The 15,956-nt window shown below is 51.4% G+C and overlaps 1 protein-coding gene across 1 annotated transcript in view; it reads right to left on the bottom strand.

Moving 5' to 3' along the window:
- Positions 1 to 15,956, bottom strand: part of LOC309543576 (uncharacterized protein) — a gene marked incomplete at its 5' end in the record, with an annotated part of 185,377 nt that overhangs the window by 146,375 nt on the left and 23,046 nt on the right. The window contains 5 exon segments of the mRNA XM_082276041.1: positions 94 to 678; positions 931 to 1,210; positions 1,322 to 1,487; positions 9,171 to 9,312; positions 9,439 to 9,657. Coding sequence (XP_082132167.1) covers positions 94 to 678; positions 931 to 1,210; positions 1,322 to 1,487; positions 9,171 to 9,312; positions 9,439 to 9,657 — 1,392 coding nt within the window.

The raw sequence follows: 15,956 nt of genomic DNA on the forward strand, positions 1-15,956 counted from the left end.
GACTGTGTGAGATATCTGATGTATGTAAAGTTTGTACTTTACTGAAAAACATTTCCCGCACTCAGGGCAGGAATACGGCTTCTCACCTGTGTGCAATCTCTGATGTATGGAAAGACTGGACTTCACTGAAAAACATTTCCCACACTCAGGACAGGAATACGGCTTCTCACCAGTGTGCGATCTCTGATGCTTGGAAAGATCAGACTTCACTGAAAAACATTTCCCGCACTCAGGACAGGAATACGGCTTCTCACCAGTGTGCGATCTCTGATGCTTGGAAAGATCAGACTTCACTGAAAAACATTTCCCGCACTCAGGACAGGAATACGGCTTCTCACCAGTGTGCGATCTCTGATGTCTGGAAAGATTGGACTTATCTGAAAAACATTTCTCACACTCAGGACAGGAATACGGCTTCTCACCAGTGCCAGTGTGCGATCTCTGATGTCTGGAAAGATTGGACTTATCTGAAAAACATTTCCCGCACTCAGGACAGAAATATGGCTTCTCACCAGTGTGTGATCTCTGATGTGTGGAAAGAGCGGACTTGCATGAAAAAGATTTTCCACACTCAGGACAGGAATACGGCTTCTCACCAGTGCCAGTGTGCGATCTCTGATGCATCGAAAGAGTGGATTTCCGTGAATAACATTTTCCACATTCAGGGCAGGAATATGGCTTTCCGACTGTGTGAGATCTCTGATGTCGAGAAAGTTGGTACTTTACTGAAAAACATTTCCTGCACTCAGGGCAGGAATACGGCTTCTCGACTGTGTGAGATATCTGATGTATGTAAAGTTTGTACTTTACTGAAAAACATTTCCCGCACTCAGGGCAGGAATACGGCTTCTCACCTGTGTGCAATCTCTGATGTATGGAAAGACTGGACTTCACTGAAAAACATTTCTCACACTCAGGACAGGAATACGGCTTCTCACCAGTGTGCGATCTCTGATGCTTGGACAGATCAGACTTCACTGAAAAACATTTCCCGCACTCAGGACAGGAATACGGCTTCTCACCAGTGTGCAATCTCTGATGCATGGAAAGAGTGGATTTCTGTGAAAAACATTTCCCACACTCAGGGCAGGAATACGGCTTCTCGACTGTGTGAGATCTCTGATGTCGAAAAAGTTGGTACTTTACTGAAAAACATTTCCTGCACTCAGGGCAGGAATACGACTTCTCCCCCGTGTGAGATCTCTGATGTCTGGAAAGATGGGACTTCTGTGCAAAACATTTCCCACACTCAGGACAGGAATACGGCTTCTCACCAGTGTGAGATCTCTGATGCTTGGAAAGAGTGGACTTCCCTGAAAACCCTTTCCCACAATCAGGACAGGAATACGGCTTCTCACCAGTGTGCGACCTTGTGGTAGCCGGGTTTTTTCCTGGACTATACTGTGTGATGTCCTCATCTTCTACTTTACAGTCTGGAGACAATGTGAGACAATCCTCTGAGGTTTTCCTCATCTCCCGTCCATCTACTAAAATAGAAATACAAAGATTATTACTAGACATCAGCAGATTGGTTCCCCTAAACCAGGACTCCGCCCACATGAGACAGCTTTCCCTCGAGGATCTTACAATCCCCCCCCCCCCCCCAAGGTAACTAGCAAATGGGTCCTCTGATCTCCTACCAGTTCATTTCTTTATTCATGGACCTTAGTCAGAGAGTGAGGAAACATCGAGAACTGTCTTTTATAGGAGTGACAGTGATGATGGGATTATAGGACGAGTGTCCCATCCCCCTCTATCACTCATTGCCATCTTCCTAACACAAGAAGTCCCGCACTTCCTTATTTAGTCCATGATTTAGTCATGAATAACAGTGGGGCTGAGCCCCACCAGAGGTCAGTGAGTGAGGATGGGGGGAGAACAACCAAGATGAAGACTGGCCTGATCCTGAAGACCACTATCATTGGGTTACTGACTCCTCCCTCATTATCACTTTCTGTTTAAGGTTCCAAAGTTGGAGGATGTTATCACATTATTATCACCATGTAAAAGTCTGTCCTCCAATCAATTTATCAGATATAGGGCCTGACTATGAAGGAGTGAGGACGCATGGTGCTTGAGCTCCATACCCGCCGCCTCTATCTCACAGCAACCCGGGATCCCCCGGCTCTCAGCACTCACCCAGTGATGTCCCAATGCCGCCGGACTGCCTCGCAACCTCCGTGGCCCGATCGCTCCAAGCAGGGGCGCCTTCCATCCTTTTTTCTGGAGACCCGCGGCAGGGAAGCCTGGACATCCAAGATGGCCCCGGCCTCTCCACACCATGAGGCAAGCCCATCGTGGAGTACTGATCCAGGACTCTCCCCGCAGCGATCCATGAGTACACCGATCGCCTCCACGTCCCCCCCTCCCCAGAGTCCGGCGAGGGGGGCTCTGATGTTGCTGATATTCTGGGGGATGGAGATTTTTAGGAAACACATTTGGGCCTTGCCTACTAAAGCTGATTTAGACAGGTTCATTAACAGGGTGGAAACTGGACCAGGACAGGAAGATTGAGGCCCTATTATGTCAGCTTGATGACTTTGAGAATCGCAGCATAAACGGTATAAGCGCCGAAGGACATCATTCCCACCCTGGTTGATGTCTTCCGGGCCATCCTGGAACTCCCTGCCACTGCCCCTATAGAAATTGACAGGGCTCATAGGGCCTTGCAACCTCCATCACAAGATGTGGACAACCCACGTGATATAATTTGCAAGCTCCACAAGTTCACTCTCAAGGACAGCATCATGCGTAAAATGCGGAATAAAGCCTTTTTTGAATTTGATGGTGCCCGCTTATATTTCTACCAAGATTTGTCACGCCTCACGCTGATGCAGCGCAGGGCCCTGCGCCCCCTCCTGGAATCCCTCCATGCTGCTGATCTCACCTACCGCTGGGGTTTCCCTTTTTATCTTCAGGCTTCTAGGAATGGGGTCTCCACTACCCTCCGCACCAAGGATGATCTCCCTGAGTTCCTGTCTACCCTGGACCTGGACCCTGTGGACTTCCCCGACTGGAGAACTTTCTCTGACCTCTCAGCGATGACTCTTCCTCAGCCCTGGCAGTCAGTCTCTCGCTAACAAACGCAAGCGGAATCGCCCGCGCTCTTCGGGCGCACCGGCATCAGCAGCCCGGGCTGAAGATCCCTGACCGATGGAACTGTTGGCCCTCTGCACTTTTTCCTCAGCTCCTCCGCTGTGACTGAAGCTCTTTACCCCTGCTGATCTCCCCCCTAGCCCCCCTGTTATGACCCCTGTTTTTGGTGCCTTAGACTGATGCTGGAGGGGACTGGTTGGGACTTTTGGTCTGATTGGCCTAGACCCCTTCTAGGGTCCCGGGGTTTGGATGCACTTTCTCCTTGGGCTGGGCTGGCGGGTGTGGGTGTCCTCCCTTGTTCCCCTCCCCTATTTTTGGAAGCCGTGTCTCCCCCCTCTCCGTGGTTGGCCCACGATACCCCCCAGTAGGCCCTACCTTTACGGGTTATTTAGTCCCCTTTGTTGGACGATGGCTCCTGCCCCCCCCTTGGGCTTACACCCTTGGCCAAAACCTTAGGTATTTTTTCACCTAAAGGTGAGCAATGTTTGCCACTTACTGTGGCTTATATATATTTTCTGTGTCATGCACTTTTGTTTCCATGTCTTTCCATGTCTTAACATCTTTTTGCTTTTGTTCTTTCCCTTTCTCTCCCTGACTCCTGTCGTGCCTGCCAGTCTGGATGCTTCCGTCAATCAGCCCCCACTGGTCTACTGATGGCGTTATTTAAGGTAATATCTTATAATGTCCGTGGTCTGTGCTCTCCTCATAAACGTAACCGCTTGTGGTGGGAGCTGAAAAAGCTCAAAGCACAGGTGGTTCTCCTGCAGGAGACCCACTTTACCCCTCAGTCTCTTCCGAAGCTCCCCACTCACCTGTTCACTCAGTTGTTCCACAGTCCATCCCCGATTAGTAAATCTAGGGGCATGGCCATTGCTATCCACAGAGCCTGTCCTTTTCAGCCTACTGATCACTTGACGGACCAACATGGCTGCTATGTGTTCCTGAAAGGCACGATCATGGGTATGTATACGTTCGCCTCTATTTATGCACCTTGCACAGGTCAGCTTACTTTTATAGATGCGATACTTGAGCGCCTGGCTTCCTTCAGGGAAGGCTCCCTGATCGTTGGCGGTGACTTCAGTGTCTGTTTTGATACTCTCCTTGATACCCCTCATGGTCGCTCCTCCCACTCATTCCCCTTTCTAAAGCGCTACCGTAAAACTCTCCAGTCCCATCTCCTCGTGGACTCCTGGCGGATTTTACATCCCCATGAAAAGTACTTTAGTTACTTCTCTTCTCTGCATGAGGTGTATACGAGGATTGATGTTATTTACATTGATCACCCCACCCTGGAGTTCCTCCTGCGGTCGTCCATTGGTAACATCACGATCTCCGATCATGCCCCGATTGTGTTGGAGCTTGCCTTACCTTCTGGTTCCTCTCGGTCCTGGACCTGGAGGCTGAATGAAAACTTGTTGGATGACTCGCAGGCGGTCACCAGGGTCTCGGAGGTCCTGCGGCGCTACTTTGCGGAGAATGCGTCTGAGGATCTGGGTGGGGGACTGATATAAGAAGCGCATAAAGAGGTGGTGCGAGGGGAGCTCGTCTCCCTAGGAGCTAAGCCTAAGCGTGAGCGCCAGGCAGACTTCCACCGAGTGCTGACCTCTTTACAACAGGCTGAATTTACTCACAAGCAGACTGGTGCCCCTGACGCACTGACGAAACTGCTCTACTTGCGCCTCCTTTTTTCTTGCCACTTGGACAGACATACCCGAGCTCGCCTGCGCCACGTATCTCACAAGTTTTACGAACAAGACAACAAATGCGGCTGCACGCTTGCCCGGCCCTGTGTCAGAAACGTGCCCAGATGTGTGTGCACAAGCTGTACTCCCCATCGGGCGGCCCAGTTTTTAAGCCCTCAGAGATTGCAGACCTGTTTCGCACCTATTATGCGGACCTTTATGACTGGTCAGGTTCCACTACAGCAGACTCCCAAGCTGCTAAGTTGACGGCAATCAGAGATTATCTCTCTGATCATGTTGTCCCCTCCTTGTCCACGGAACAGCGCTCTGACCTTGACTCTCCCACTACGCTGGACGAACTGGAATGCACGATCCTCTCCCTGCCTAATGGCAAAAGCCCTGGCCCTGACGGCTATACAAAGGCCTATTACAAAACCTTCCTCCCTCTTCTACAGCAGCCCATGTGTGACTAATTTAACTCATTGGCCACAGGTGGGGAGATACCCTCGCAGGCCTTGATGGCCCATATTACGGTGATCCTGAAGGCCAATAAGGATCCAACGGTACCACAAAGCTACCGTCCCATCTCATTGCTTAACGTGGATATCAAAATTTTGGCTAAACTCCTTGTAAATCGCTTGAAACACCTTATGCCCCAGGTTATCCACCTCGACCAGACTGGTTTCATTACCGGCAGGGAGGCTCTGGATAACGCTATTCGGGCGGTACAGTTAGTCTATTGGGCCACCTCCCATCCTGACTTGCCGCCATATCTGATCCTCTCAACCGACGCCGAAAAGGCGTTTGATCGGGTGGACTGGACTTATCTGCGGGGTGTTCTGGAGTCGCTGGGCCTGGGTCCACACATGCTAACCTGGATCATGGCAATGTATAGAGACCCCAGCGCTAGGGTCCGTGTTAATGGCTGCCTTTCCGCCGGGTTCAGGATCCGGAACAGTACCAGACAGGGATGCCCTCTCTCGCCCCTTCTTTTCGCCCTGGTCTTGGAGCCCTTTTTGGCCAAGCTCCGGGCGAATGGCGACATTAGAGGTGTGCGAGTCGGTACGACGGAACATAAGCTCTCGGCTTATGCTGACGACATCTTGTTCCACCTTACCGACCCCCTGCTTTCTTTACCAGTCCTGATGCGAGAGCTTGAGCGCTTTAGCCATGTCTCTAACTTTAAGATTAATCTTGGCAAATCTGAGATTCTCCCCATCTGTGTGCCCGCATCCTTGTCTGGTTCCCTGCGGGCCGCCTTTCCCTTTACGTGGACCACCTCCTCTCTGACATACCTAGGTGTACAACTTACGGACCGTTTTGACACACTTTAAGCGGCCAACTACCCCCGCCTCTTTGCGTACATTAAACAGGACCTCTTACATTGGACCAAGACGGCCTTTACTTGGTTAGGGAGGGTTAATATTATTAAGATGAATATCCTCCCCAGGGTGTTGTTCTACCTGCAGATGCTACCTATCCCCCTGCCTCGTAGCCTTTTCCGACTTCCGGATGGCCTGATTACGGGAATTGTCTGGAATGGTAAACGCCCCCACATTGCCCTGGCTACCCTGAAGCGCCCTAAACATTTGAGAGGTCTCGGCCTTTCTGGACGTTCAACGCTATTATCGCGCAATTGTCCTTCAGCGCATCCTCAACTGGCGCTTCCATACCCACTCCAAGCTCTGGGTCCCGCTTGAAAAGTTTATGGTGGGCAGGAATCTATCCTATGCCCCTTGGCTTTCCCGGGAGTACCGGGGGCTGTCAGACAACGTGTCTCCCCTTACGGTCCACGCGCTTGCGGTGTGGAACCGAGTGAATAAGCTCCTGGACCTTGTACCCTGTTTCCCCGTTGGCCCCCCTTGGGGGCTACCTTTGATTTCCCTCCTGGGGAACAGATGGCCTTTTTTGACCCCTGGGTGGATGATGGCAATGCTAGTTGCGGTAAATTTATGGAACGCGGTAAAGCTCCTGTCTTACGACGTATTAAAAACACGCCACGGCGGGTCCCCTTTAAACTTTTGGAAATATATGCAGCTCCACCATTTCTTTGCTGTTCATGGCCTTACCATCCACTCCCAGACCTCTCTTAAGCCTTTTGAACGTCTGTTCATCCAGGACGCTCCCATCCCTCATATGGTTTACCAATTGTTAGGTGCTGCGTCCTCTGTTTCTGCGCCCATCTGTGTTCGACTATGGGAGCGGGACCTGGGAATGCAGCTCTCTGACGCCCAACTTTCTTGTCTCTACCAACAAACTCATTCGAGCTCAGTAGACTCCAAGAAGCAAGAAACGTATTACAAGCTCCTGACGCATTGGTACCGGGTACCGGCTGACTTGTCCCGCATCTATCCCTCTACCTCCTCTGCATGCTGGCGGAACTGTGGCGGTGTTGGTACACTACTACACTTGTGGTGGGAGTGCCCGGTAATTGCCCCATTTTGGTGCGATATCCAGGGACAGATCAGGTCTATCCTGGACCTGGATGTGCCCTTCAACCCCCTCCACTTTCTCCTGCACGTGCCCTGTATGCCGCTCAGCTGCTATAGACGTAGCCTACTGCCTCATCTCCTTAATGCTGCTAGGAGATTGATCCCGATTTATTGGAAGCGGCCGCAGGTCCCGGGCAGGTCGGAGTGGCGGTGGATGGTAGACAGTATAAGAGATGCAGAGGACAGGGTTGCTGGATGTCAGGGGACAAGGGAGCGCAACGACTCGAGGTAGAGACCATGGCTTGATTACTCAGGTGACCCGAACGCGCTACCCGCGAGCCTTGATCATGACCGGTTAGTGTTAGCTGACCCGTCCATGGCAGCCCTTCCCCGGCCCAGCCCTTAAGCTCCTTCCCGTAGGGTGTCTTTGCCTTCAGATGGACGGGGGGACCTTATGGGGGCATGGTGCTGGTGGCGATCTGGATTCTGGCAGGTACGACCCTCTTCCTCGCTTTCTTTTCCCTATGTTTCTTCCCTATCCCCTCGCTCTCCTTCTTTCCTCCCCCCTTTCCTTCTTTTTTTTCCCCCTTCTGTTTGATTCCTCCTTTGGTTTCCTCCCCCACGTACAGCTGGTGGGTGACTTTAAGAATATGCTGGGCGGACTGCTGGAGCTAGCTATGTTGCATCTCCCGCTCCTCTGGCCCCTTTAGGCCATTGAGCTGGCCGGAAGGTTGTGCTGTCCTCTCGTGAGGTCCTGATCTGTTGCCATATACCCCCCCTCCGCCCGCTTTGGGTGGTTGGGTGTGTCGGGGGGCAACGGGTGGGGGCACCGCGCTGGGGGTGGTCTGATGGAGGCTGTTGGCCCCCCACACTTGGAGTTGTTAATGACTGACTGCGGCTCATGGCTTCCGGCAGACCGCCCTCTATTGTCTGCCGAATGTGGGTATTGCATTATTTTCCTGTTGCAAATTGCTGCTCCTTTTTCATAGAGTTATGTACCACGTTGCACTTTTGTACCCCCCTGGGTTGTGGCACTGTTTGGCTAACACCCTTCCCTCATACTTCCAATGTAGTTGTCTCATTTTTCTCTGTTTTCTTGTTGAAACTAAATAAAGATTCATTACAAATAAATCATCAGATATAAAATGTCCAGCTGGTAGGAAATGGGTGTAACAAAAGAGAATCCATATTATGTGTATATATCGCAGTGGGTAGAGGGGAGCAGAAGTCAGGACTATGTAATGTACAACATAGAGTATATAGTGCAGGGGTCAGGAGAATGTAATGTACAACATAGAGTATATAGTGCAGGGGTCAGGAGAATGTAATGTACAACATAGAGTATATAATGCAGGGGTCAAGAGAATGTAATGTACAACATAGAGTATATAGTGCAGGGGTATGTAATGTACAACAAAGAATATATAGTGTCGGGGTCAGGAGTATGTAATGTACAACATAAAGTATATAGTGCAGAGGTCAAGAGTCAAAATATTTGTGTTCAATAATCAGTTGCAGAGGTCCCACACTGCTGCCTCCCACCTCCTGAGACTGCACTCAGTGACTTGGGTGTGAGACTATACAGACTTATCCCTCCACCCGGCACAGTCAGAAAATAACAGAGCAAGAGAGAATTGTTCTGTCAGAGATCTTGGTAGACCCGGACATGGGGCAGAAGACCCAAGGTACATACCCCAGGTGTCTAGGTCAAGCAGCGTCTATGGTGTTTTGCTGCCAGCTGAACCTCAGAATCCCCATAAATCCAGTCTAGATACATAAATTGTGTCTGCAGCACAGAGAAGGAAGATTATCCGAGAGAAATACAGGAATACAGGACGGGGAACACAGCTCAGGAAAGTGACCAGGGGATTACAGGCTGATATCACCCAGTCCTTGCTCTACTCTGGACCAATCAGTGAGCAGTATGGGTGGAGGAATGTATTTAGTGTTAATGACCCACCTGTGCTGATCTCTGTAGGAGTGTCCTCCTCTATAAATGTCCCCGTTATTCCATCCTCCTCCATAGACTGCTGATCATCCCTCACATACGTCTCTTCTTCTTCTGCTTTAACCTCAAATTCTATATCGATTGGATCTCCACTCTAAACAAAGAAAATGAGAGAGAATATCATCTGGAAGATATAAGCTTTTATATTGTAATTTTATATATAAAAATAAAAACACATCCTCTCCAGAAGTCCATGTTGTAGATGCTCCAATCCACCAACCTTGTAACATTGAGGGATGGTGTGACCTTCCTGTGTGGAATCCCGGGAATACAGAGGACGGGGACATCTCTCTGGTGGGTTTCTGTAGCTGGATGACTCCTCCATGGTGTCCTGATACAGATCTTTGCATTCCTTTAGAAACTCTGACTCCTCCATCACCCCATCCTCCTCTTTTATCTCTTCTTTAACCTCAACTTTAGAATCTCTCAGGTTCCCACTCTGAAGATATAATAAAAATGACATCAATGGTAACAATGCAGATAATGTACAGATCCTAATGATACTATCAGTGATTGTTCCTCATCTACCTGATGATGGTGGGGGATGGTGTGATCTTCCTGTGTGGAATCCCGGGAATACGGAGGACGGGGACATCTCTCTGGTGGGTTCCCATTACTGGATCCATCTGTAGGAAACACACACACTGACTGAATACATTGTTTCTATGTGTTTATCGGATGATGGGGGATCTAGGTGGATCCTCCGTACTGCTCTCTCCTTTACAATAAAGTCTCCTCTTACCCGGTGATGTGAGGGGAGGCTGATTCTCCATCATGACGTCCTTTCCAGCACCGCTCACCTCTCCTGTCAGCAGCTCGATGATCCCTCTGGTGACTTCTAGAACCTTCTTTTTATGTCCCAATTCTATCAGGGAGGGAGGTGGAGGCAATGTGATGGTCATATGATCTCCAGACTTCACAGGAGGAAAACTCTAGATTTGAACACAAATAGTAAAATCAAAAGACATTCCCAGAATCCTCCTCACCTCACTGGTCAGGTCTCTTTTTTATTTAAACCCCACTTCATGCTGAGGTTTCTGATATTACATATAATGCAGGTCCAACATCCCTACTTTGAAAGTAAGGAGGCCTGGGGTTCAGCCCACATCCTAAGAACACCAGAAATAAAGAGTCGGATAGAGGGATATTTGAAGGAGGAGCTGTGAGGTCAGTGTGATGTCATAGGATTCTCTGACTCTGATTGGAGGGAAATTGGGAGGAGGAGCTGTGTGGTCAGTGTCATGTCATAGCAGTGGGGGAATTACCAGGGCTGCAGCAGTCGCACTTGCTGAATAGGTCCTGGAGTTCCACCACTGTAGGGGGGCCCACCGCTGCTCGGGAGATAGTACACTGGTCATTAACGTGCACTCTCACAGGCACACAGTCCCCACCCCACCCATCCTCTCCACCCGCAGTTATGGGGACTCACAGGCACACGGTCCTTGCCCATCCTCTCTGGCCGCCCATTGAGTTCAGTAGAGTAGGGAGATAAATGTCGGGAGACTGAAAGAGAAAATCAGCTGACCCGGGCTGGGCCAGTAGAGTGAAGGGGGAGGAGCTCTCCACCGTGTAAGGAGACCCCATGATGGGATAGGAGTTACTGGAGACACAGGAAGAAAGCTGAAGATACACTGAGACCTAGTAAGGAGGAGGGACTGAGTGATCTGCAAGGGAGTGACACTGATCCCATCCCTCAATATCAGCACTACCACTGATTCCCAACCCCCCCCCCCCTCCATACATACACCAGAACCACTGCTGCCACTGATTCACCCCCATACACACCAGCACCTTTGCTCCAACTGAATCTACCCCCACCCACCACCACTGCTACCACTCATCCCATTCCCCCCAACCACCACCCTTGCCACTGATCCCATGCCCCCCATCCCATCCCCCCACCACCACTGCTCCCATCTCCCCCTTACCGCTGCCACTGATTTCCTTCCCCACACCAGCACCTTTGCTGCCACTGAATCCATTCCCCCACCACTGCTACCACTCATCCCATTCCATCCCCCCCAACCACCACTCTTGCCACTGATCCCATGCCTTCCTCACCACTGCCACTCATCCCACCCCCCCCCCACCACCACTGCTCCCATCTCCCCCTCACCGCTGCCACTCACCCCCCCCCCACACCACCACCACCGCTGCCACTGATTCCATCCCATTACCCCCCCGAACCACCACCCCGTATCTCATTCCATCCCATCCCCCGACCATCCCTGCCACTCATTCCATTCCCCCCTTTGCCGCCACTCATCCCATCCCCTCCACCATTGCTGCCTCTCATCCCATCCCACCACCACTGCCACTTATCCCTTTCCATTCCCCCCTCCACCACAGGTGCCAATCATCCCATTCCCCCACCACCACCGCTGCCACTGATCCCATCCCCACCCAACCACCACTGCTGCCATTGATCCCATCACCCACCACCACTCATCCCAGGGGAGTAACTAAAGGGGTCACAATGGTTGTGGCCCATGTAATTCCCCTGTACACCTGGATGAGAAGGGGGGGCATATAGAGGAACAAATCCCTCCATTTTTCACCTGCAGCTGCTAAAAGCCAAGTTCTCCTCCTTTCCCTCCCATAGGCATTCAGCGGCTGCAGGAGGAAAATGGAGGGGATTTGTTCCTCTATGTGTCACCCCCACTGCCCCTCCTATCCAGGTCCTGCTGCCCTCCAACCCCCGTGATAAGTGGGAAGGGCCCTGGCCCTTCATGGTTTCTTGCACTGGGGGCCTGAAGGTTCTAGTTATGCCTCTGTGTCATAGGATTCTCTGACCCTGATAGGAGGAACATTGGGAGGAGGAGCTGTGTGGTCAGTGTGGTGTCATAGGATTCTCTGACCCTGATAGGAGGGACGATAGGAGGGACATTAGGAGCGGGCAGCAGGAAAGGCTCCGCCCCCTATACGCGTTACGTCTTTGCCGACAGGGCGCTGACTTCAACAGTAGAGCTCTAGAGAGCATTAGATTTCTTTCTGCTTTTCTGTTTATGTGGTGATCTCTCTGTGCCCTGTGTGAGAGCGGCACCATCGTGGTTACCTGGTCCCAGTGCATCTGTTAGTGAAACCTCCACACCATCTGGTGACACCTGCCTGTGACCCCTGAGGGGTAAAAGCTTTGTTTGGCTTAGGTCTCTGGGTCAAAGTTTAAGGTGAGAGACTTAGATCTCTGGTGGCGGTGGAGTGGAGCCAGGGCCGGCGTTAGGGGGGGGCAAAGTGGGCAACTGCCCAGGGCCCCGAATGTCCAGGGGCCCCCAGCCGCCCCCTGTCAGCGGAGCGGAGGCAGCGTGACACTATGTGCCGGCGGGCGAGGGGCGGACTGATCATTCGGGCAGTCGGGCGGCACTGCCCGAGGCCCCGTGGTTGAGGGGGGGGGGGGCCCCACAGCCGTCTGTCCCTGGATGTGCATACACAATCTTGCTCAGCTGAGGGGCGGGGCCACACGTTCCCGCCGTGGGGGGCAGCCACAGTGCAGAGAGAGAAGAGAGCGGAAGACATCTCTCAGCCAGCCCAGCCGGCAGCCACCCACAGGTTGTGACAGGTACGTGGAGATTTACAGTCTGCTCTGCCTCTGCTGGCTGCTACTGTGCTTATCTGTGAAAAGTTCGTGCAGAAGAATGGAGAGTCTGCTGCTCTGCTGCCTGCTACTGTGCTTATCTGTGTAAGTTCCGAAGCACACTAATAGCAAGGGGAGGGGGAGGGGGGTGTCAGTGTGCTACATTTATAGGCTTTGGAAGCAGCCCTTAATATGGTGGGAAACAAATTTTGTCAAAGCAATTCCAACCTCTCTCTCTCTGGAATTGCTTTTTTTTTAGACTCTGTGACTCAGACTCTGTGACTTTTTTTTAGACTCAGACTCTGTGGTGAACTGTGTGGTGTCGGGGGTGGGGGCGTGACACAGCGGTGCTGAATTTGGTGGGGAGATCACATATTGGTGGGGGTGTCAGTGGTGGTAAGGGGGGGGGGGGGGGAATGACACAGCGGTGGTGAATTTTGTGGGGAAATCACATATTGGTAGGGGGTCTGTGGCACAAACCCCCTACCAATATGTGATTTCCCCACAAAATTCACCACCGCTGTGTCATTCCCCCCCCCCCCCTTACCACTACTGACACCCCCACCAATATGTGATCTCCCCACCAAATTCAGCACCGCTGTGTCATACCCCACACATTTCACCACTGACACCCCCACCCCAACATGTGATCTCCCCACCAAATTCACCGATCACCACTATTGTATCATACCCCCCCACACACAATTCACCGCTGATCTCCTCACCAAATTCACCAATCACCACCACTGTATCATACTCCCCCACACACAATTCACCGCTGATCTCCTCACCAAATTCACCAATCACCACCACTGTATCATACCCCCCCACACACAATTCACCGCTGATCTCCTCACCAAATTCACCACTGCTTTGTCATTCGGAGGGAATGACACAGTAGTGGTGAATTTGGTGAGGAGATCAGCGGTGAATTGTGTGCGGGGGGGTATGATACAGTGGCGGTGTAGCCCCCCCAAAACCACACAATTCACCACTGACACCCCCCACCCTAATATGTGATCCCCCACCAAATTCACCACTGCTGTGTCATCCCCCCCCCTTACACCCCACAAAATGTGATCTCCCCCAAATTCACCACTGCTCTCATTCCCCAACACACAATTCACCACTGACACTCGGGGCTGATGATTCACCACTGCCCTCACCAATATATGATCTCCCCCCAAATTCAGCACAACACTGTGATCCCCCCCATCCCAATATGCGATCCCCTTCAGACCTGATCATTCACTACTACCTATCCCCCCCATCCCGACGTCACCTTCCCGCCCGCCGTCAGAGAAGAGGCAGTGGGCGGCGCGCATTGAGGAAGAATAGTCCAGTGTCCGGTCGGAGGACACCGGTCCGACCGAGTCGCGGTGCCATGGAGGAGGAAGAAGTCGACTCCCGAGCAGCATGGTCGCCAGGGAGTCGGGACACGCTGGTCAGGTCACTGTGCATTGAATGGGGACATGCTGGTCAGGTCACTGTGCATTGAATGGGGACATGCTGGTCAGGTCACTGTGCATTGAATGGGAACATGCTGGTCAGGTCACTGTGCATTGATGGGGGACATGCTGGTCAGGTCACTGTGCATTGATGGGGGACATGCTGGTCAGGTCACTGTGCATTGATGGGGGACATGCTATGCTGGTCAGGTGACTGTCCATTGATGGGGGACATGCTATGCTGGTCAGGTCACTGTGCATTGATGGGGGACATGCTATGCTGGTCAGGTCACTGTGCATTGATGGGGGACATGCTATGCTGGTCAGGTCATTGTGCATTGATGGGGGACATGCTATGCAGGTCATTGTGCATTGAATGGGGACATGCTGGTCAGGTCACTGTGCATTAAATGGGAACATGCTGGTCAGGTCACTGTGCATTGATGGGGGACATGCTGGACACTGTGCATTGATGGGGGGCATGCTGGACACTGTGCATTGATGGGGGACATGCTGGACACTGTGCATTGATGGGGGACATGCTGGACACTGTGCATCGATGGGGGACATGCTGGTCAGGTCACTGTGCATTGATGGGGGACATGCTGGTCACTGTGCATTGATGGGGGAAATGCTGGTCACTGTGCATTGATGGGGACATGCTGGTCAGGTCACTGTGCATTGATGGGGGACATGCTGGTCACTGTGCATTGATGGGGGACACGCTGGTCACTGTGCATTGATGGGGGACACGCTGGTCACTGTGCATTGATGGGGGACATGCTGGTCACTGTGCATTGATGGGGGAAATGCTGGTCACTGTGCATTGATGGGGGAAATGCTGGTCACTGTGCATTGATGGGGGAAATGCTGGTCACTGTGCATGGATGGGGACATGCTGGTCACTGTGCATGGATGGGGACATGCTGGTCAGGTCACTGTGCATTGATGGGGGACATGCTGGTCACTGTGCATTGATGGGGGACTTGCTGGTCACTGTGCATTGATGGGGGACATGCTGGTCACTGTGCATTGATGGGGACATGCTGGTCACTGTGCATTGATGGGGACATGCTGGTCAGGTCACTGTGCATTGATGGGGACATGCTGGACACTGCATTGATGGGGGACATGCTGGTCAGGTCACTGTGCATTGATGGGGACATGCTGGTCAGGTCACTGTGCATTGATGGGGACATGCTGGTCAGGTCACTGTGCATTGATGGGGACATGCTGGTCACTGTGCATTGAATGGGGACACGCTGGACACTGTGCATTGAATGGGGACACGCTGGACACTGTGCATTGAATGGGGACACGCTGGTCATTCTTGAACCAACCTAATGATTGTTTGTTAAGTCACGCAATTTTTTTACAGTGTAATCCGTCAATGGTGATAGTATTAGAGTTTTTATTCTATATTTGTTGCCCTGGGGCTTTCTATTTAGTGTAAATGAGTAGCGCTATGTGCAGAGCTGTGCATGTTCTTTATATGGCTCTGCTGCTCCTCACCCAGGCCTACTTATAATAGATCTGGGTGAGGAGCAGTAAACATAATAGAATATTATAATTGATGTGATTATAATGATTATGATTATAATTAATTTAATGTTATTTAATTAAAGCATATTTTCATGTAGTTGTATGTTTTATTTGGCTAAATTGATTAAATGCACCTATATTTTTGGTAGAATATAAAAAAATTTGGGGCCCCACTTT

Source organism: Pelophylax lessonae, assembly GCF_965119305.1.
Source record: "Pelophylax lessonae genome assembly, contig: HAP1_SCAFFOLD_232, whole genome shotgun sequence".
NCBI classification, from domain to species: Eukaryota; Metazoa; Chordata; class Amphibia; order Anura; family Ranidae; genus Pelophylax; species Pelophylax lessonae.